The sequence below is a fragment of the Vanellus vanellus genome (assembly GCF_965231255.1).
Source record: "Vanellus vanellus genome assembly, chromosome: 3".
Taxonomy (NCBI): Eukaryota; Metazoa; Chordata; class Aves; order Charadriiformes; family Charadriidae; genus Vanellus; species Vanellus vanellus.
The window spans coordinates 77,338,332-77,361,768 of NC_138907.1; the positions used below are offsets into that span (position 1 = coordinate 77,338,332).

A 23,437-nucleotide genomic window follows, 5' to 3' on the forward strand; every position below is an offset into this window, starting at 1 on the left:
TGCAAGATTGTGTGTGTGTGTGCACACATGAACATACACTTGTATGTTCTAAAGCTTCAGCTGCGATGTTTTGTGGCTGGATTGAAAATATAACATCAGTGGAAAAAATCTTTAGGCCTTGATCAAATGTTAATTTAAAAGTTCCTTTTTTTTTCAATACATTGTTTGGCATTGGTTTCATCCCTATGTACGGCTAAGTGGATAGCCTATTTAGTCTACAGTCATATTTTGCTCTGCAGGTTTTTGTATGTAAGTTGTAATCAGCTTTGTTATTGAAGGCAAAATGTCATGTTACCGTCTACTAAAACTTTATTGACTTCATTGAATTTCATTATGTTCAAAGTTTCAGTGTGGTCTTTGTTTTCTTGTGAACTTCTGTGTCGATTTTTGCAGTAAGCTGAAAAATAGCTCTGTTTAAATACCGCTTCCGTTGTATCTTGCTGAGATTTTTCGTGTCTTTATGATGACTTGATACTTTATTGTATGGGGATTTTGAGACACAGGGAAGGCTTTCCTGTTTCCAAACTGTAGTTAACAGTACAATAGTCATTAAATGGGTAGCCTGGCTGTCTTTGATTCTGTGATGCATCTTGTATGCTGGCTTACAGTGTGAGGTTGTTACTATGTAGACTTTGATTAGTTTGCATTTTGAGAAGAAAGGTGTGAACATCACGGTTTTATTCTTTGCTCCATTGGGCCATCTGACTGGCAAAATGGTCCTGCCTTCTAGGCAGAGCATCATGCTCATCTTTCCTATCTCATTAGCACTGTTAGCATGCTTCCTTAAACCTGCCTAGTCCCTGCATGTAGCACATGTACTAAATAATGGGTATATGTGTATGCTCAGTATACTTGACCTTGAGCTTTTTCATATGCAGCCACCTGAGGATACAGAAGTTAGGGTAGTCCAGACAGGCTGTTCTGTTGGAAAAAGTCATCAGGTTTTTTTTAATATGTGAACAGCATATTGAAAGAAGCTATCAGTAAAAATTATAGGCAGTTATGAAATATAAGATCTGATGCCAGTTCTTGAAGATATTTGAGGAAGCCTCTGGCTTTTGTTTCTGTGTTAATGAACTTACCCCATCCCACGGCCCCTGCAGAGTTTGTTTCTCAGCTCTCATTGTCCTTCCATATTTTCACTTGCTTATTAGATTACTCTGGTTTCTTTTTTACCTCATTTGCCTTTTGCACTATTTTCTTTGCTTTCTTCTCCCTTTATCTCCAGGTGCCTTTAATATTTACAAGCAATACAGTGGTTTCCTGTCCACTAGCCCTGTCTTGGATCCGTTTTGGTTTGACTTCTCTAAGCTTCTACTCTAAAAAAGCTTCTTACTACTGTGATTAATGATCTCTCTCTGACCAAACTCCAAGGTTTGTTCAGTATCCCCATCTGCCTTAGTATCTTTGCTCTTCAGACTAATAATTGTTCCTTTTTTTTGGACATGTTATTTTTTATGTATTAGTGATTATGTTCTTGCTTAGGTTTTATCTAGTCTGTTTTATTTTTCTGAGGATGGGTGATCCTTGCAGATTTACAGTCTATCTATTATACTTGTGGTGTAAAAAATATTTTACCACTATTAAATTTTATTTTGCACTGTTCCACATCTGAAATCCACTGAAGTTGCTCAAAGCCTTGTAGTCTAAATAAGGAATTCTACTGTGATTTTAAGTTTTAATCCTTTTCAGTTATCTCCATTGTTCAGATTTTCAGTCTGAGGCCAGATGGATTATTTCATTTTTTCCTTCTTCTGGGCATCTCAAATCCAGACCATTTTCGGGCTTTTATTTTCTTTCTTCGGTTCTTCCAGAACTCATGTCTTTGTTTTATTTTCAACACAGATGGGCCTGAAAAACAGATCTATACTCCTGTCCCACTGGGATTATTTTAAATGTTATCTTTCTCCTATGAATGCTGCTGTATAAGGTGCTGCTATAGAAGCCTTCATTTAAACCATTCCATTTCTGTCTTACCAAATTACGTGGCCTTGAAGTCCCCTCTAAAAATGCAGAATCTGCAAAAATTATGTGGCCTTGAAGTCCCCTCTAAAAATGCAGAATCTGCAGAACAAATAAAACCCCTGTACATCTCTTCTATAGTTAAAGTTAATACTCCTGGTTACTCTAGTTAATGCTCTAAATGCCATCTACTTGCTTATCAGATATTCATATAATTATTTCTGTGTTGTTCTGCATACTAGTGGAAATACATGGAAATATAACTTGTCAGAGCATTCCCTTAAAAGTACCAGTCATTTTTGCATTAGTGAAGTCCTAAAGTGTTCAGTTCTCTTGTGTGGTCTGTGGTGAGTTGGTTACTTATATTTTGGTTTAATAGCCTTTTCTCCTTTTCTTGCTTTGCATTTTTCTGATGCTGTTGGCTTGTACTGACTCACTAACTTGAAGCTCTAAGTACATACCCAGGGCATGATTGCTATTGCATGTGCGAAATGAAATGCATAAGAGCTATAGGGGTTCTTGTACAGAAGTTTCCGCCCCCAACAGGGCCAGCTACAGCATATGCATTTGAGGATAGACAGTGCTGCTTTTCTTCTCTCAGCCAAGAAGGGAAGAAAGTGGAGGAGGAGGGAAAGTAGTTTAGAGTGTTGTCAGAAGGAAGATGAAGTGAGGTGAAGTTAGGGTGATAGCTGAGTGGTGGTGATTGTTTTGCAGCTTGTTCTGCCCCAGTGAGCTCTTTTCCTTTCTCAGTGCTTAATCCTTAGGTTTCACACATCATTTGAGCTTCCATGTTCATTGGTCCTCCATCACATGCACACAGAGGGGGGAAAAAAAATCCATCCATCTAACTAAAGCACACAGAAGAGTTTGTCATCTGGTGCACTTCATTGTTGTTAATATTTCATCAATATTTATAAAATTGTGATGAGTTTGCTAAGGCAACAAAAGACATCTTCCAAAGGTTAATCTGCTGCTACTTTCCTTAATTTGGCTGGAGGGCACTAGTGAGTGCTGGTATGGGGTGAGTCCCTGTAGCACGTGAATATCTCCCGGTAATCCAGGGTCTTGGTGGTGAAGGTGACTACTTCTGGACCGCATTCAAGGGAACGGAGCTGAGGTTTCTAGATTTGATAGGACTTGCTCTCAGAGTACTCATAAGCCGCAGCATTTTCACCTTGACAATTTGGCGGCCATGGTGATGGAAACTGGCCAGATACAAAGCCCTAAAGTGACTGTTGCTTGGCCAAAGGACAGTAACACAGCTGTTACTTTTAATGCATGCAAAAGCAGGCCTGAGTTTATATGATCTGATAAATACGGGCTTAATGTTAAAAAGCCATGGCATTCGGTTGCATTAACGGCAATAAGGGAGTGGTGGGGAGAACGAATATGAAGTGTGACTTAGGTTGATATTGCCCTTTTGTAGTGTGTGATGCTCAGAAGGATTCTGTTGTCTAGGTAACAGGGTCTGTACTTCATTTCTTAAGAAAGATGGAACAGATGTTCTTGCAAGAAGCGACCAATTATCACCAGTGAGAATACTGGCAGTATTTAAACTAATTGCTCTGTTGTTGCATACAGTCCAATTCATATGCTATGAATAGTAAAGAAAATTTAAAGGAAGAAATCTTCCTTGCATGGTTTTTCCTGAATGAGGTTTTTGAAAAATATTTGCAGTTTATAAAATAGCACTCATCAGTGTGTATTTTCACACTTCCATTTATCATTGTATTTTCTTCAATATCATTCGGTCTTTTTATTTGGTATTTGTAACATCTCTTTCATGATCATTGAGTCCCATTGCTCCATCAAATCTGTGTCATATCACATTAATTTATTTTGTTCATTTAAAATACCTAAAAATCTGAAAGGTTGTGCTAAAGTAACTTCATGTATGAATTATAGTATTTACTGTGCTTATGGATATAGCTTTGTCTTCCTGGGAGTTTATTGTAGTCTTTACAGCATAGGATATGCTCTTGTCTTTTATAAGAGATTTGCGTGTGGGGGCTGGGGTGGGTATATGTAAATACGTTTTTATACCTTTGGGGTAAAATGTGATGCTGGGTATTAAGTAAAAAGAGGGCATTGGGACCAGATTCTCAGGACACTGTCTGTGGGTACTCAGCAAAGCTAAGCTGTACCATTATGCATTTTAACAAAACATCTGGCCACTTGCCTGAACTTTTCCATGCTTCTTGCCAAATATAAAAGGTCTATTCTATGTTTTTTAGGTAGGGCATTGCAAAAACATGTTTTCTGTGTTGGCAATAACAGCATAAAGGAAGAATCCTTGACCTACTCTCTTTTTATCGGCTCCAATAAGGGACGTGCTGTTTTGACTTTTATCTAACTGTGGAAAATGTCATAATGAGTGGAAACAAAGTGCATGTTGCACTTCTTAGATTATTTGGCTGAGTTATTCTATTGTATAGTAGTGACATGTTGATTGGGACAAAATGTTTTACTACGTTCAGTTATTTCAATAAGCATTATAAAACATTAGCGGTCTGAGTAGGAAAAAAATATCATTTGTTGGATTTTTTTAATCCTCTTTACCAGGCTACTCACATGTAACTGCTAATCTTTTGCTTGTCATCCTTCCTCTGACTCTGGCTCCTGATTCTTTCTGTGAACTCTTCTGTGTTCATCCTCTGTAATTTAATGCAGATGATGCATCTGGTTGCATAGCTGTATGTATTAGCTTGTGTTTGCCTCTTCAGTCAGGGGCAACCCTAGTTAAATGTTCCGTGTTCACTAGCAGAGCTGCTTTTTTGTTGTCCGTGTCAAATGCTGTTGTCTCTCAAATTCTAATTATAAACCTTTTCTTTGAGGTATAGTTTCTTCTTTGTATACTGTCCTTCATATTCTATTGCTTAGACTTCCTTATGATATCTGGTGTGTAAGTATTCATGACTTGTGCTTTTGTTCCTGCTTGCTTTTCTTCTGTTGATACACTTTTTGATTCTCCTTGTGTTTCCCATTTCTATCAGAGAGTCTGTCAGCAGCAATATTTAATACTTTTGCTGCTTCTTTTGTATGCTAGAGTGCTTATAATAAAATCTTACAAGCAGCTTCTGCAGATTTTTTACCTGCTTTCATGAGCGTTTTCTGTTTTTACAGTTTAGTTGGATCACATATTGTCAGTCCCAGGTTCCTTTCACCACCCTTGACATACTCTGAGCTCTCTTTTTCTGCCTTCCCTTTTCATACACGTCTGACTGATTTTATTCTTGAAGGCTATGCTGAAAGAGAAAAAGAATTTGACAGGTACTATATATTTTTCCATTTTCTATCCTGAATATACAAGCTACTTCCTTATGCCCCTTTTCTCTGCAATGGCTCCATTCTCTTATGCCTTGTTTTCGCTTCTTCTTTCCGATCTTCCACCCATCACACAGACATTAGCCTGCCATCTTAATAAACCTCACTTTCATGGGATCTAATGCTTAACAGAGGAGAAGAGGAGGGCACATTTGCCAGAGGATTGGTGGGACTCTGGACTTTGTGCCAAGGTTAGGAGGGGTGTTTGCTGGGTTAGACACTTTTCTGTGTGTCTCTTCCCCCTTGACATTTTCTATATTTGCCCTTTACTTTCCCCTCCACTAGGCTTTTTGCCTCAGTCCTGTTTTTCTTACCTAGCTCATTCCTTTTTTCTACTATTTGTCCCATTTCCCACTCCTTGCCTCACCAACACCATTTTTTGCCTCTTCAGCTTTGCTAGTGCCTCCTGCTTTATTTTCTCTTCCCTTCTGTTTCCCCAGCCAGTCGTATTCCTCACCACTGATTCACTACTGCAATCCATGCATCCTTCTCCCTTGGTCCAGTCTCTTCTCTAGTGTCCTTCTCCAAGGTCTCCTGTGTCTCCTCACTGCTGATTCCAGCTCCACTGTTCCTCCTGCTCCCAGTGCTGCTGAGTAGAGCCCCCAGTAAGCTGCAGCGTGTGTCCCTCTCCTCCTTCTGGCTGCCACCCTGGTTTCCTTCTCCCTGGGCTGGTTCCCCTGACCGACCCTTCCTTCACCTTCTTCCTCCCTCTCCTCTTTCTGAAATGAGCTTCATGTCCCTTGCCCCAGAAGAAGTCAGACTTCTCCTCAGGGACTGAATTAAGCAGGAGAAAATGGGGGAAACTTTCTCCTTTGTTTTAGTGTCAGAGCTGTCTCTGACATGTGTCATTTAATAGCTCTAAAAGTCTTGTAAATCCGTTTCTACAGAGTATGTGCAAATAACATTTTTTTTTTTTTTTTTTTTCCCCCCAATGGAAGGTGAAGCATCAGATGGCAGTTTGATGGTACAAAATTGCTTAGCCTGGTTTTGTTCCTTTGCTAACCTGTGCAGAAGTGCAAAATATCTCACAATACTGAGTAGCTTGTATGATAAAATTATGTTTATGTCTATCAGCATTGAATTCTAATGTAGTGGAAATGGGAGACGACCCTAGCCATTTACAGACAGCGATGGCTTCTTGAATGATCATTACTCTGGTGCAGGCTGAGGTTATAGGGAGAATCTTTGAATCTTTATCACCATTCTTCTGGAAAGAGCTCCAAGTTCAAGAGCAGTCAAAAAGGCAAGTTCGAAGTCACTGGAATGACTTTAAAGAGAATTACTGAAGTCAAGATCTGAGAACAAACCAGACTCAGTCAATCTCATAAATCCCTGGTGCATTCAGATGTTAAGTGTCTACGTGCCGTCCTGATCCCTTCCCACCTCCAAAAGGATACAGTAACACTAGAAAAGGTAAAGAGAAGGCAAGTCAATAAAGTCGGTGATACAAAACTACTTCCCTGTGAATGAAAACAGATATAGGCTAGGAATCTGTGAGTTGGATGCGGAGGGAGATGAATGAAGATGCAGGAGGTCTAAAATCACAGACTTATATGGAAAAGTTAATTGGGGAACTGTTATTTAGTATTTTTTGGAACAGAACAACTATGGCAACTGAAAGAAGATGGTCAATCTTTCCGCAATACAACTTAATTTTGAAAAACAGCTCCTCAACTTGTAGAGACCAAGGACAGGACTAAGTTAGGGAGGAGGCATGCAGTTGGGGGCTAGTCGAGCAAATACACAAAACCAGTGAAGGGCCTTGATTTAAACTGGTTCTCAAGTCCCTGATCTGGTGACTTGCTGGAAGCAAAATTCTCATGCCATGAAAGGGTCGTGCTGTCCTTGCTGCTTTATGTGCTCTTTTTCTTGGCATTTGCCTCAGCTGCATCACGGGCAGGGTAGTAAGCAGTCTTAAAATGATTCTTGAGTCTGAATCAAGTACAGCAGCTCTTACTCCTTTGAGTAGGAACATACATGTATTACATGTTTTGTCCTCAGTGGTGTTCTTGTAAATGGCTACATGGTTTATTTGAGCAATCAGATGTTCATTAGTACTCAAACTGGAAAACCTCTGCCCAAACAATTATGTTGGCAAAGTTAGTAGCTACAAACATGCAGGAGGCTTGCTGTAGTCTTGGGGATTCTTAGTAGTGGGTAAGGGAATAATTGTGTAAGAAATTTTCCTAACTTATGAAGGGTGTATTTCTTTTTCTCCGGGCAGTTTGAATTTGTTATTGGAAGGAAGAGGCACATAAATGAACTCTGTCATTTTGGTTTGGTTATAAAAATGTTATTTGCCACTGCTAAATGAGATACACCAGGTCTGGAAGAGTTCTGCTGTAGGTCTTGAAAGTGACTTCCAGTTCTCATTTCTGCATAATATCTGGGACAGTATCTGCACTCATTTCTCGGGAATAAAGTCTAACGAGAGTGTTCATGGTATCTTGTTTTCAGGGCCACGTGACTTTTGCTGCCTTGGGCAAAAAGTCAGTTCAGCACCCATTTTCTTGCAGTACAAGTTACTTTAGAGAAAGATTGTATTCAGGGGAAGCTTAAATGCAGAATGTCACATCCCTAACTTCTCGTGGTGGTAAATATTAACCAGTTACTAGTTTATTCATCTTATTACCTCCTGTTGTTTCAAAACCTCTTAGAAAACTGATGTTGTTTTGAGTCCTTATGGGTTGCCATAAGAGCATATTTGCTATACCTTGCTTATATTTGCTTCTCTTTGCTCACCAAATTTTGTGAATTACATTAAGCCACCTTTTGAGCCTTCCCAAACTGCATCAGTCCTAACTGGGGGAAATACTGATTTTGCTGCATTCATTGCCTTATTGAAGAATTTTTCATACTTAATTGAAGAATGGGGAAATAGCAGGCTTTAGATTACAAACTGACTTTTTTTATCCAATTGCAGTCTGATCCTGAGAGTATGAGAGGAATCTTGTGGTAGGCGTTTAATGACTTGGGAGACTGCCAATGAACATCTTGTTTTAGCTTGCTTCACACATGAGATTTGTCTAACATGTGGCTAAAAAGATCGCAGAAAATTTGGGTAAAAAGTGAAAACCTACGAGCAAAAGCAGAACAAATGTAATGGGCGATTGTGTTAATAAACACTAAGAGCGATCTAACTTTGTGTTTCCAAGAGTGAAATGCTGAATTTGTTGTAGATCATAGAATACCAGGTTGGAAGGGACCTCAAGGATTATCTGGTCCAGCCTTTCTTGGCAAAAGCACAGTCTGGAGAAGATGCCCCAGCACCCTGTCTATATGAATCTTAAAAGTGCCCAACGTTGGGGAATCCACCACTTCCCTGGGGGTATTATTCCAATGGCTGACTGTTCTCATTGTGAAAAGTTTTCCTTTTGTGTCCAGTCAGAATCTCCCCAGGATTAATTTGTACCCATTACCCCTTGTCTTTTCCACGTTACTCCTTGTAAAAAAGGAATCACTATCATCTTTGTACCCACCCTTTAAATACTGGAACATGGTGATAAGGTCTCTCCTAAGCCTTCTTTTCTCAAGGCTGAAGAAACCCAGTTCTCTCTGCTTTTCCTCATATGGCAGGCCTCCCTTTGATAATCTTTGTGGACCTTCTCTGGACCCTCTCCAGCCTGTCCACATCTTTTTTTATATAGCAGGGACCAAAACTGGGCACAGTATTCCAGGTGTGGCCTGACAAGCACTGAGTAGAATGGGATAATGACTTCTTTATCTCTGGTGGTGATGCCCATGTTGATGCAACCCAGCATCCTGTTGGCTTTCTTTGCTGCAGCAGCACACTGTTAACTCATATTGAGCTTGTCTACCAGGACCCCCAGGTCCCTTTCCACAGAGCTGGTGCCCCGCTGGGTAGACCCCAGCCTATGCTGCACTACTGGATTATGTCTTCCCAGCTGCAAGACCTTACATTAAATAACTGTCAATAGGCTAATTACCTCTGTAATTCTTGAGTAAAAGCTCTGAAAGGGTAATATTCTTAAATGAATCTTACCCTGAAACAGTATACAAGAAACCTGATTGTAAAACTGTGCAAAATTTTTGCTGTTTTAAACAGACCCAAGTAATGAGAGGAAGTTAAGAACCACAAAATACTTACATTCTCTCCTCCAGTCTGCAGACACATTCCTCACATGGAGCGTGGTATTAGACTCAATATATACTTGCAACTTTAGGCTTGTCTATTAGCTTGTTTAACTGGAGGTAAGACATTAAAGCAGATCAGTTGAAGTACATCAAACTTTAATGGATGCTGTCATTCAGAACTAAAGCAGCTTTAACTTGATTCCCGTAAGGAACAGAGGTTTAATGTGCTTAATATGTTTTGAATTCATACCTCTGATTTGATTTAATTTTCCATTTAAAGAAGACTTGAACTATAAATTATATATCTAAACTCCTGCCTCACAGTCTGGAGTAAGTGGAATGAGTAATGAGTACATATGAAGAATAATCATTAGTTGTTTTTTTTTTTTCTCTTTAGCTGTAAGAAGGTAATTTTTTCTTTTAATTCTGAAATATGAAAATACATACAATTTATGCCACATAGTACTGTCACTGAAAACTTACTGCGATGTACAAGATTGTATTACTCATTCCTGGAAAATCTACTGGTTTTGTGATTCAGCATCATGCAGACAGGACCTAAAAGAACTGTATCCTGACTCGAGGTTGCTCTTGTGTTGTGAATCATCCATCAGATTGGGTCATAGGCACTTGATTTAATTTCTTTTCAGTTTCTTAGAGCATTGGCTTATGCTGACTGCAGGTCAGCTGATAACTGATCTATTGCAAAACCAGTAGGTGCAAAGTTAAGCCGTCATACTCTTTTTTTTTTTTTTTTTTTTTTTTTTTTTTTTTTTTTCCCCAGACAGTTTTGAATCACAGGAGACTGTTGCGTTAATACTTTGTATTATGAGATGAGTGCCTTTTTAGTATGCTATTGGAAATTCTAAATTATTGTTAGACAGCTGCCTAATTATAACACTTGATTTGTATGTCTATGCATTTTTGTATCTGAGAAATAATTGAATGCAAGTTTAGGTCTTGGATGTGACAGTACTCAGCAGCAGCATATTCTTCAACCTTGAAGAACTGAGTCCTTTCCAAAGCAGGAGTAGGATTAAATTCTGGAGTTGGATTCGTAACATTCAGCATACACGCTCAAGAAGCTGTGTAGGGTTTAAGTTACATGATGTATGCAACATTTCTTGGCTCTTTCCAGGGCTGGGATACCTTCCTTCAAGCTGCAGGGAGTCACCTCTATTTACTTGGAATATTGTCACGAAGTCTTACGTGTTTGAGCTGTGTCCCTTCAGGCACTGTGCCCCTTCCACTCAGCAGGTCAGAGCAGTAGAGAAGAAGACTGAAGCCAGGTTTGCCACTTGGTGGGAGTGCTTTGGTTTATTGAGCTGTCAAATTCAGAGGAGATGCTGGTGGTCTCCCAGCCAATTTGTTAGAGCTGAACATGTCATCTGAGAGAATCCCTCATGAATTGAATTTTACAGGTGGTTTTGGCAGAGATTTTGGATCTTGGGTATAGGTGTGAGAGGGGTGTTGAGCAGCTCAGCATTGTCAGGCTTGATGTGCTCTGGATCTGTATAGAAGCAAACCCAGGAAAGTTTCATATGATATGATAGTCAATGTCAGGATTAAAAGCAGAATCACAGAGCTGCACTTTTCTCTGAGTCCAACAGATGTATTTAAGAAGTTGGGAGTCTGGTGATTATTACTAGTAGGATACAAGAAGTTGTTGGATGGAAGTTTTTTCAAGTTCTAGATTTTATTTTCATGGTAACTGTCAAATAACGTGTATTATAATTTGTGTTGTGTAGTTTGTAATGTATAAACTGTGGAAAATTAAGTATCTCAAAAATGAAAATTCAATTTCATAATAAAAACAATCAAAAAGTCAGGTAGAGGAGATAATAAATGAACTTTGGGAATAAAGGGAAAAAAACAGGTTGTAAAAATATGTTCTATGGGGATTCATTTCAGGATAGCATTGCAATTGCCCAGTCCTTTGCATAGATTAGAAATTTATTACCTCTTGGGAGATGCATCACTATGGTGCCATAACGAATTATGTTGAGGTTGGAAAACATACTTTTGGTCATTCTCTTGCTAAAATTCTGTTGCTCTTACTCTGGTTCATATAACCTTTACCTTTCTGAAGTCTTTTTGAGAGGAAAACCTGCTTTGAAAGATGGATGATTGATCCAAATTGATGTCTAGTCTTGTTATTTGTCCTTCTACAAGGGTTTTGGAAAACCTCAGTTGATGTCGCTGTTTATTCTCTGTGAGATACAGTGCAAGAACAAGGTGGTAACTTGTTGCCGGCAAATCAGAAAAGTGCAGAAATGTTAGAATAAGCGCTGCAAAGAAAAACTAGTTGCAGTTTAAAGACCTAGACTGAAGGTTTGTGGAATTACGTGATGCTACTTCTGAATTTTAAAATTTATAAGCGAAGTGGTGTGTTGTGTCTCCTCCTCCCTCCTCCATTGTAAAGACTGTCCTAGTATAGCTTTAGGTTTAAGAGTCTTTGTTAGTTTAATGAGAAATTTCTTTGTCTTCTCAGTAACAGAATAAATGTCTTCTCTAGTCAATCAAAAAATGAATTCAGGGTGCCTTAAAATCTTCAGAAATGACAAACATTCCATATAGCTTTTTAGCAAGTTACTTTCTATAGGTGTTTTCAATTTAGTTGTTGGTGTTGTCTGAGTGGGTGAATGTTCTTTTATTTTATTGTAGGCTAAATAAGGAGCAAAACTGCTGTCGAGAGAGAGCGCTTAAACTTCTCTATACCTTTCAATTGGGAGGAAAATGATTATTGTTAAATCTGCAAGACAAAAAGTTTGACTACAGAGCTGCCTTTAAGAGAACAAGGTTTCCTGTAGGAAGATGCAGAAATTCAATAATAATTCAGATGTATTATATAGAAAAGATACGAAAATAAATTAAATATTTCATATGTGCACTAGAGCTAAGTTGATACTGTGTAATGTTAATGTTGGCACTTCCTTATATAGCTGTATTACAAATTAACAATTTTCTTGTTTTGGAAGTAATTTTACAATAGATCTTTCTTTCTCTTTAAAAGTCCATGGTATGATATACTGTATTGGTAACAATGAGAGGGGAAGAATCATTGTACTTGTATTTCTGCCTATGTTCTTCAAGAAAAATGCTAAAGTTACTGAATTTTCTTTTGCTGGGAACCTCAAGAATTAAAAATGCAGTTACTCTAGTTTCTATTCCTTTATTTTAGTTAAAATGTAATATTTTTGAAAAGTCTTTTGCCAAGCTTTTGTTTCAGAATAATAATGTTATTTAGCAATGCCAGACCAATTTCAGCTCCCGAAATGAAAATATTTATAGAATAAATAGTTTTTTAATCCTTGTCATAGGAGGAGGGTGGGGCAGGTTTTTGTCCTCTTCCTGTCCTGACATTTGGCAATTTGCTGACTAGATTCTGTTCAGCGTCTCTTTACTTACTTATTTTTTAAAACTGTTTTTTATCTTGTGGGAGTTTGGAGCCCTCACATTTCGGGGACGGCGTGCATCAGAGAGATGGAAGTGTGAAGAAAAGATAAGGGTAAAGGAAATGTAGAGCAGACTTGAAGGGATGTTTCAATGTGAAGGACTGCTTGGAATAAAACTGATGAAAATTAGGTGCTCGTGTAGGAAAATTAGAGGGAAGAGAGTCTGCTTAACCTCATGCTTTACAATATTTTAGCTTTTTAATTTGGTTTTGGAGAGTGCCCTGTAAATTGAGGCAGCACTCCTAGTGGTTTGTGTAAGTTATGCCCGTTTGTATTTCAGGCGTTTCAGTCTGCCTCCCCACCTTGGGTTTGCGTGCCAAAGGCAGTCCAAGGACAAGGCTCGGCCAGACCAGGATGCAAAGACTGTGTCCTCTCTGAAACACAACTTAAGCTGCCACTTAAACTTTTAGCTTTTTTCCTAAGTTCTTTGGACAGTTGTTTGTTGGGGAGTGTGTGGGGTGTGTCCATATCCATCTTTATATGTTGCCGACATCTTTTTGTGAGATCTCTTAGACACGTGCCTGCCACAGACAGCTTGTAGCTGGAAGGGCTGACTAATGAACCAACTATACCTGTTCGGTTTGAAGCTAAGTAAAGACTTCTTAAAATTAATTTTTTGATTTTTTACTTCAGTTATGCAGCAACTCTGTGAGTGGAATTTCTTCAGTTAGAAAAGGGAATCCAAATTGGGAAATCCCAAACTTGAGAATCAATTGGGTCACTAAACAAAGCTGAATTTTGAGTAGTTTTTTTAATGTGGTATGCAGAGTTCCCCTCTTTCTCTTTTTCCTGATAACTTTGGGACCTGTAGCACAGTTAACAAAGGACTGTTCTTACAAGTTTAATAAAATTAATAGCTGCCTGGTTTTATTTTTGATTTTTGAGAGGCCCATATATACCTCCCGAAGGGAAAAGCTGCAGCATGAGCTCAGTATGGTAATAGGCATCAGAGGGTCTATGTGGAAAGGATAATATTAATAAGACGGAGGAGAGGATCTAGTCTTGATAAATAACATCTAAATAAGCTGGAATTTTTAAAGAGCTTCTGAAGGAGTAAAGTAATGATCTTTACGTTCCTTTGAAAACCCCAGCTTCAATTTAAAACCAACTTCAGTGACCCTAGAGGCATTGAATATAGTCATTACACAAGAGGTGGCTTTAAAATTCTGCAGCATACAATTGCTTTTATGAGCAATCAGGCTCGTGCTTTGGTCTCTCCTATGACTTCTTGTGCTCCACCTCTCTGCTAGTTAAAGGGTCTAACCTTGAAAATGGTTAAATGCATTGCAAAGCGCGTTTCCATCAAAGAAACTACCAGGATTATTCCAGATCAGTTTAACTACATAGATCAAAAGACCAGAGTAAACTGCATGAAAGATAGGAACACCTCTTACATGAGATTGGCGTCAGAATAAATTTCTGAGGATGATTATGTGTTTTGTCTCTGAAACAGAAATACGTGTTTACTGCAAGATTTACTAGTCTAAGTAGTGAGAGCAGTGTTTGTCTTTCTGTTTTCTCTAATTTTTCTTAGGTTTCCTTCACAGCGAGATGAAAGTGTCTGTCCTCACCCTGCTTTTGTAGGTGGTAGCTAGAAAGCATTATTCATCCTATGGTGAAAAACTGCTTCTGTGCAAGAGTTATTTCCTTGAGGAATGTACTGTCTGACTATTTTTAAATGTGCTAAACGCCTTCATAATTGATCATGTTGTTTACATTAGGAACAGGGTAACTTTTCTGTCTCACTGTAGTTGTATTTTTGTCTTTTTCTTTGGCAGGGGGAAGGTAGAACTTTCTATACCTCAGAAGAGCAAGAGACTTCCTAGGTGCTAGTCTACTTCATGTAAAAGTCACTTGCATTATATGGTGACAGACAATTTGTAGGCTAAGTTCAAAGAATTTAAACCCAATTACTGTAGGAGCTGGCTATCAATCAGTACACAATCTTTTTCATCTGCTGGAAATGATCAATAAAACCTCACCAAACCCACCTTTCATGAAAGTTTCTATAAAAGTACATACTCCATAGACATTACATCACTGAATCTAGTGGCTGACTGTTAAATTGATCTTTTTTTTTTTTTTTTTTTTTCCCAATTGTGATCAAGCTGCAAATGAGATATGCTGTTTTCCCTGCTATTGAAAAGCTATTCCCAAACCTTCCTGTTCACAAGATGCCATCTTGCAGGGTAAATTTATCTGTTACCAGTTGTATCTGTTTGTTCTTGAACCATCATTGCCATTTAGTGTAATTATGTCTTTCATCTTTGGTGCTCACACCTTTGTATTTTAGTGGATATCAATCTTATTTCCTTTCAATATTCGATTTATTACAGTAATTGAGCAAGCTTTTTCTTCCCTGTTGAGGGATGGATTGTGTGTTCCTTTGATCACCCTTTGCCTCTTTCAGGTTGAGTTCCTCTGTGTGTGTGTGTGTGTGCGTGAGGGGGAGGTGTTTGAGCATAGGTAAAGGCTATTTTTTTTTTTTTTTTAATAGATTATAGAAGCCTTTTAGGGGTTGATAGCAATACATCCCTTTCTTTTCTGTAAATACCTCAACTAGTGTATCTAATATCAGATTTGCCCTCTTAATTTTCTTTATTTTATAGTAATCCAGTTGTGCCTTTTTGTCACTTGCACCTGGCGACTTCTTGTCTGTAGTAGAAATTCTTGGTTAGTTCTAAGTGCATGAATTCAGATTTTTGCTGTTAATTTTATGCCATTTCTGTTAACCCTTGTTTATTCAGTCATGGAATAAAGATGATGTGTTATCACACTCCTTTTCTTTATTGGAAATGCCACCTATATTTAATCAGATAGCATCAAAATCATGAGTGTGAATGAAGTTAAGATGGGTTGTATTAATAATCACAATACCTATTCTTTGGTAATTCTCCAAATAGTGAATATATAGAACTACTTTAGCTTGGAATGTTTTCTGTCAGCAGCTGCCTTTTTAAGTAGTTTCTTGCTCACCTCAAACTTCTTCCAGTTGTCAACTTTCCCATCTGACAAAGTACTTAATGCTCTGATAAAGATGAAATTTGACCACAGATCTTTTGCCTATGTAAAAGATCAGTCATCAGAGAAGAAAATCAGGGTAGTTTAATATAAAGAAAAATGTGTTAAAAACAATTGTTCAAAAATGTTGTGGGTTTTGTTGTTTTTTTTTTTTTTTTTTGCATGCTTTGGATTAACAGGTCTGCAAATATCATGTTTCCTTTCCCTGTCCCCTTACCTGAGGTAAAATATTTTAGGTCTTTATTTTTTTCTTTAAACTATATGATATCCCACTTTTACTTTCTTATTCTTGTGCTTGCGCACTCTCTTGTGCTCCTTCTCTGGCTAGACAATCTTGTCTGTTTATTTTGACTTTCCATGCAAAGTCTAACTCAGCTTGACTGCTGACACTTCACATTTCCAACGCTTCAAGCTTCTATACCAATTCTGTTACCAACTTAACTTCTTCTCAGGCATCAGAGACTTTCCTGTCGTGATTCCCACCCCTCCCCTGCTATAAGAGGCATTCACTTGGGAGGGGAATGCTCAGTGTCCCATGTGAGAGAACTTACTCATCAGACAGTAGAAGAAATTACTAGCAATTCTCCATCTACTGTGTAGCTAGCTACCTGTAATCCTTCAAGCTGTTTCATGCTATTTGGGCTATCCAAATGCAGCACTTCAAAATTTGAGACATCAACCAAGAGCTGTAACAAGCAAAGATGCTTTTATGATTCTGTTGACCAGAAGAATAATTAAAAAAAAAAAAAAAAATCTGTTTACAAGAAAGCCATTGTACAGGACAGTCAAAGTTGCACAGATGTTGACAATTCAGAATGATGTTCTTCTCAATGACTTTCTGCCTAACCTGCTTTGTATGCTGTTACCAAGAAAGAAATATAATGTAACTCACCCGAGAGACAAGTTTTCATTAGCATTTTACTGCAAGTAGGGTATGATGAAACTTAAATTTTAGAGGAACAATAAGCTAGAGTACTATTAAAATATGATGCTGTGTTAACTTCATAATAAATTCTAGTGGTTGCAAATCCTTTTTATGTTCAGGTTGTTATCTTGTAAGAAAATGTTGTCACATACACTGGATCTTTAAATTACTAGGGCAGTATATTAATTTCTTCTTTCTAACTTTAGACTTGAATAAACCTAGTCTCCAAACGGATTTACTTCTGCACAAGACCTAAGAAAAATAGTATTGGTATTATGTTTCATTCATCCGTTTTGTATGTTTAAAGTTTGTATGGCAAAACAGAAAAGCTGTAGACAATTATTTACCATGTTTCTGAAGTTGTCCTTGGGATTCTAGGTATGGCTAAAGTGCACGTTTGTGAGGTGTGTTTATGCTGATGAATGGATATAACAACCGTTTCAGAAAAAGGTGCATGACTTAACTGTTAGATGTATGTGGCATGTGACAGCTAATAAAGTCAGTAGTGGAAGAGCAAAACCGCAAAGTGAGCCATTAGACTAGGCTAAAGTCTTACCTAAATGTAGTATTATGACTTCCTCTTTTTCCCTTCTGCCCTATATCTCCTATTTGGGCAGTGTATTTAAAAATGAGTTCTTCTGCTCCCTTATTTGAAGAATTTGAAGGTGGGTTCGTTCTCAGTCTGCACAAAGGCAATAGGAACCCTGAGCTCTTCATAGCAGAAGCTGGCAGAAGTGGCAAATCTAATATGAGATGAGTTAGGTCTTTGTTTTCAAGATTAGGGCTAGCTGAAGAACTACGTGATACCTGGCATCCTTTAAAGCAATACATGATTTTGAAGCCATTTAGACAAAAATTAATGATGACATAGTTAGGTTGTTGGTGTAGAAGTTAAATATTGACAAATTTCTCGTCAAACATGAAAGTCATTAGGGTAGGTGGTTGATGCAACCATGATGCAAGTAGCTTTAAATATGTCCCCGTGTTTTCACATATATTGACTTCCACCTGTCTGAAAATATTGTATCTGAAGTCTCCGATTTCTTTTTAGCTAAATCTTAGATCAATACTTGTCTTTGAAAGACTTGTGTCAAATTTGCTGTCTCTTGACTTCCGTAGCTGTGTATTTGGTTCTGCCCTATATACTTTTCCGATCACATCCTTCCAGTGCTTTTTGAATGACTCTCCTCATCTCTGCTTGTGTACCTGTGCGTAACGTCGGTTCGGTCCCTGTGGTCACCCTCTCTTCTGCTGTAGTCCATGTCTAGAGGAGATTATTTTTAGATATAAATCTGACCAACGTTTCTGTTTCTGACTCATGCCAGTCTCTTGTGCCCTAAGCTATGGTTTCTGATCTCGTCTAGTTGGTGCCTAGCAGCGTTGCAAGCCCAGCGTAGCTAGAGCAGAGCTCCGGTTCTTGACCCAGTGCATTGGACTCTGCAGCCTGTGTTGCCTTGGTCTGGCTCCCGCTGCTGAAGCACCGGCTGCTGCGGTGCTGGTAGTCTTGAGGGCCAGAATACCACAAAGCCTTTAAACCTGTTCTGGTTTGGATTGTGTACCACTTCTTTCCACATGAAGGCTTTTATTTTACATGAAATTTCTTCCAGTCTCCTCTTATATTAAGGTTGTGGCTCAGTAGAATAGGAAGGTATAAAGGTCCATTACTTGTTAAAACTACGAAAGCACTTTCAAAATTATTATCCGTGGTAATTGCAAAGCATTTGCCTAAGACAGACAAATGAGCATTAACACAAAAATTGACTTGTCGTCCTCCTTAATTAACAAATTTGTTCATCTGTTGGAGCACAGAATAGATAACACAAAAGCTTATTTAAATTTCTTAATTATAACTTATCAATATTTTCTACTAGACACTGTTAGATGGAACGAGATAATTTGACAAGTTTTCAGTCTTGTGTTTGATATTGGTCGGTGTCTAATGCAACTACAGAATGATTTTAAGTCAGGGAATCAAGTCCTTAAATGTCCTGTATAAATTGTGAATGTCCTCTTAAATATAACTATTAGATAAGATGTGTTTTGGTAAGCATTCATGTCTCTGAAATGTTGTAACTGCTTCTCTTGAGAGAAAAAAAAATATATTGTTATTTATAAGGCTGGTGTAGCCCCTGTGATTAAGGTATCAGGAACGTGTCAGCATCTTCTAGATTGCAACTTTAAAAATAACCTTATTGCTTTTAATATGTTCATTTACAATATGGTTTAGAAAAATTGCTAGGTTTTCTATGCAGAGCAGACTTGAGAAGCAGGCGGGTAGAGGGTGTCTGTAACCCGTGTAAACAGACTTTTATTTTGGTGGGACCTCTTGCATCTGCAACTATGACCAGTCATCCAGTAGCTGAAAAATACATCATCAGGACTGTATTACAGAGACTGATTGTTGGCCTTAGACTGCTGTATTCTTCAGCTTCAGATCAGATACAGACATTCTTTGCTAGAAACGCAACACCTGAAGTATAACACTAACATAATGATTCCTTCCTCGTGTTCTCGTGTTTTTTACAAGAATTGGTGTTTAAGTTTATACCAGTAAGATTTTAATTCCGTCATGTGAAAAATGTTGGATTTGGATATGGATGCTGCTTGTTTCATCTAAGTTGAATCAAAAAGAGGAGAACGATGCATTAGGATTACCTTACTCATTGTAAATGAGTGTGTCATGGTTGTTTTGGTTAAGAAATTTACCACTTTCCTTAATATGAAAGTGTCCTTTTTCATGACTTGTGTGAAAAGGAGAGGTTTCATTTATTAATCAGGCTGTTCTCATCGATGGTGGCCACTGCTACGTACAGTTTCTCTATGTCGACTGGCGTGAGTGGCAGTGTTTGAGGGCTGCAGAATATACATATTCCTGTCTCGTTTTCATATAGCACCTTTCAGTTAATGCACAACACTTTATTCTTTCTGTTCTCATGTTCTACATACTATTTCTGTTAACTTGTTTATTATATGGTAGTATGCAATATGGAACTATATTTTCTTTGGCTGTTTCTTACTGCAAAGTTGTACTTATTTTGAAAGAATGCTTTATTTCACTTTTTTTTAAGTTGGAATTATTTTGTATTGCTGTTGATGCCAACAGTGTCTTTAAGAACCATCTAATAGCAATTAAAAAAAATAATGTGCCCACTATAATGTCCCCCCCACCCCCCAGTTTAAAAATTATCCTAAAATTAAAAGAACTGTTTATTAAAAAAGAAAAGAAAAAAGCCAGAGGCATCACATTTCCCTACTGGAAAATAGTTTTTAATGTTACTGTAGACAAGGTATACAGCAACATCTCTTGATGCATGTCAAAGAGTGACAATTTTAATCTCTAGGGTTTTGTTAGTTTATAATTCTGCACGTTTTTACTATTTGTTAAGTGACAAAATTATTTTTACTGTGTCTCATAAGTGATACCTGGGCATGACTATTGATCAATTCATTAGGGAGGAAATTCTCTTTTTTTACGGCTAGAAATGCTTGGTGTTAAGGAGAGGAAGAAACAAGGAAAACATTTCCTGCGTGGTAGAAAAAGCATTTAAATTACTTCATTTGCTGGAAAACTGGAATAGATTGAAGCGGTTGTAATGTTCTTTAGAAGATTTCTTGTCTTGACAGATATCTGTATAGCTGAAGGATAATATAATTTAAAATTAATCCTGTTCCTTATTTTTTTTTCCCCTGAAATAAACATTTGAGTCTCTGTCTGTAAGGTGAAAATAAGGAAGATTAATTTCTCTCAAATGTGCCTTGGAACCTGCTCCACTTACTGTTTCGCAGTTATAAATTGATTCTTGGCAATTTATATACTACTGCTGCAGATGCAAGCAATTTTCAGATAAAACAGAAGCAATCAATCATTCTTGTGGCTTCAGTATGGAGGGGAAAAAAAAAAGTGATTCCATGGAAATGATATTTTTGGGAGTACCACTTCCCAACTCCTCCTGAGGACTGATTTAATCTGGCAGAAGGGTGACTTTAGCAGCAGTGCCTGCTTTGATGTGCTGCCTAATTAGTCATGAGACCTAGTTTTTTTTCTGGCAAGCAGTAAGTAAGCTTGGGTTTATTTCTGGATTACAGGACAGTAGTTGAAACAACTATTAGAAAAAGGGGTTTGGTAAACTTTTCTCTGAAAACACCCATATGTTCTGAGAAGACCTACCCTATAGGCTTCCAGGCAAGCGAGGCAGGGATCCCATGCAAAATGAAGTTATTGATAATACAGTAATTATGTGGTGATCAAGAACTGTGTTGTCCACACAAAGAATTGGACCAGCTGCACAAGCTTCATTCTGGTGTCCTTAAATCCCAGTGTTCACCTTTGATAAGAGCACAGTTGTGTTTGTGTGTAATATCATGCTTTAAGCTAGAAGCTGAGGAGGAGAGGGGTGAATAGGTGGGATGGGCAGCTGGTGCTGGTTCCGGGACAGAGAAAAAGGGAGCTAGTGATGGTCAGCTGTGCTTGCAGAACAGCAACCCATGCCATGGAGGCTGTGTATGTCCTGATTTTGACATTTTGAAGATAATGTGCTGAATCAGTCGCATCTTTTCTTCTAGGGCCTGTTTTAGGATTACTTGTTTGCTGTTTATGCTAAGACCTGTTTTGTTTTTTTTTTTTGTTGTTGTGTTTGCTTTTCTTAACAAGCACAGAAGTAACAAGAGCTTCTCTGTTTCTCTGCAGCTTTTACGAGAGTTGAAGCACCCTAATGTGATTGCATTGCAGAAGGTTTTCCTTTCTCACAGTGACAGAAAGGTTTGGCTGCTCTTTGATTATGCTGAACATGATTTGTGGGTAAGTACAGGTCTCCCTGAGTGTTTGAGGTAGCGTAATATGAGCTTGTTCAAACTGAAGTGTGTGTGGCGTACCTTCATGCAGCGCAGAGATGCATAAATTTCTTGCTCTGTAATTAAGGATCTAACTGACATCCTGTTCTTTGTACGCTTTAGAACCTGCAAAAGGCTATGTAGAATTTTTTAAAGTCAGATTTCATTTTGAAGCTAGAAGAATTTTCCTACAAGCTTTAATTGGACTTAAAGCATTCCTAAATTGAGATCTTCTAAAACAGAGGTTGGAAATGTATTTAATAATTTCCTTTTCCTGCAATTTTATACACACGCACACATAAAAGAAAAAAGGGGTGAGCCTGCTTTACTAATTCCTCTCGCTAAGATATAATGGAAGTGACCAGCATTCAATCAGCTAATTCTAAACAGTGTATTTGTGGTGGTATGAGTGGAAAGAGAATAAGGAGAAAAAAAAAAAGTAAGCACTGCTAATTAGTCCATCGGTAGGCCCATCACTACATGGAAGAGGAGTAGAGACTTAGATGTCTGTTTTCCAGCAAAATATTATATGATTTGATTTAATCTATTGTAGAGGTGGACATCAGTGACATCACGATTAGAACTCAGATACAAATATTCAAGGTCCACACCTATTGATGAGATGTGGGTTGCTTGGACCTGGATTTGTGTTCAAACCCAAAAGGTATCAAGCACTTACTAAGAGTAATCAGTCTGTTTATAATTCCTTTGAAAATACAGGCAAGCAGAGGAAGTGCTAAAATTAATTCCAATATTACTTTTTAGGGCTTCACTAATATAGAAGTTGCTATAACTGATGTTACTGACAAATTGCTCATTTTTTTTGTACTTAGCTCTCAAGAGCTAATGAATATGTTTTTGTAAATGACACAAAATTGTAACCTGGAAGGAAAGTAAACTTAGACCATGCGCAAAGATACTTCTGGCTCAGAACAAGTAAGGTCATGGTATTTCATTCCCCTTCATATGTTTTAAAAAATACTGAATTTGATTTCGCTTATGGGGTAGCAGCTTTATATTTTAAAAGTTTTCTTCATCCAAGTTCAGTATACACTGAGAGTTCATGTATTTCTCACAAGTGGTTGCAGTGATGATGAATAGGAATGCAGCAGCTAAAACCCTGTATGGACAAAATTTGTGCATCAGTTGAGTTTACTCATTTTATAGAACAACCACAACAAACACATTTTACTGCTACATTGAATGGTGTGTTTAAAACACCTTTTTTCTAAGCTTTTCCATTTGAATTTATTTTAGACATGTGGTTTTTACACTACATGGTGATTTTTCACAGGATTTAACAGCTTTAGATAATCACTGCAGTCTAATGTTTTTACCACTCCACATCTGGCTGGGTATTGGTAATAATCTCAGTGAAGTTCATTCTTTTCTATTGTTTGAGACTGAAATGTTTGTTACCCTAGTTATTTGATGTAAACTGGTCTCCCGCTTCCTAACTCTTATCTTTTTTTCTATGGGACATGCTACACAAATCATTTCTCCTTTCCTGTATAATTGCCCATGTTTCCTTGCTTCTTAAGCCTTTGCCAGGAATTCTTTTTCCTCCCTTGCATAAAGTTAGCCATGTTCAAGGCAGTCTTGGTTCTGGTTTAAGCTTAGTCCTCATTTCCTTTACTGTCAGCACTTCCCAAGCATCGCTCTTAATTCCCCTTTTGTCTCTTTTGCTCACTCCCAACTTTGTGTCTTTTTCCACGCTGCCCTCCTACACATGGAACAGCCTCCCAATTAACGTACGTAAAGATCCTTCACTATCCTCCTTCAAAAAACTCCTGAAAATCCACTTATTTTGTAACGCATTTCAGTA

At 37.9% G+C, this 23,437-nt stretch overlaps 1 protein-coding gene across 1 annotated transcript in view; it reads left to right on the forward strand.

Annotated features, from left to right (window-relative positions):
* CDK19 (cyclin dependent kinase 19) overlaps positions 1–23,437 on the forward strand; it is a 130,713-nt gene that overhangs the window by 29,233 nt on the left and 78,043 nt on the right. The window contains exon 3 of the mRNA XM_082480431.1: positions 21,470–21,580. Coding sequence (XP_082336557.1) covers positions 21,470–21,580 — 111 coding nt within the window. The remainder of the gene's footprint in view (positions 1–21,469; positions 21,581–23,437) is intronic.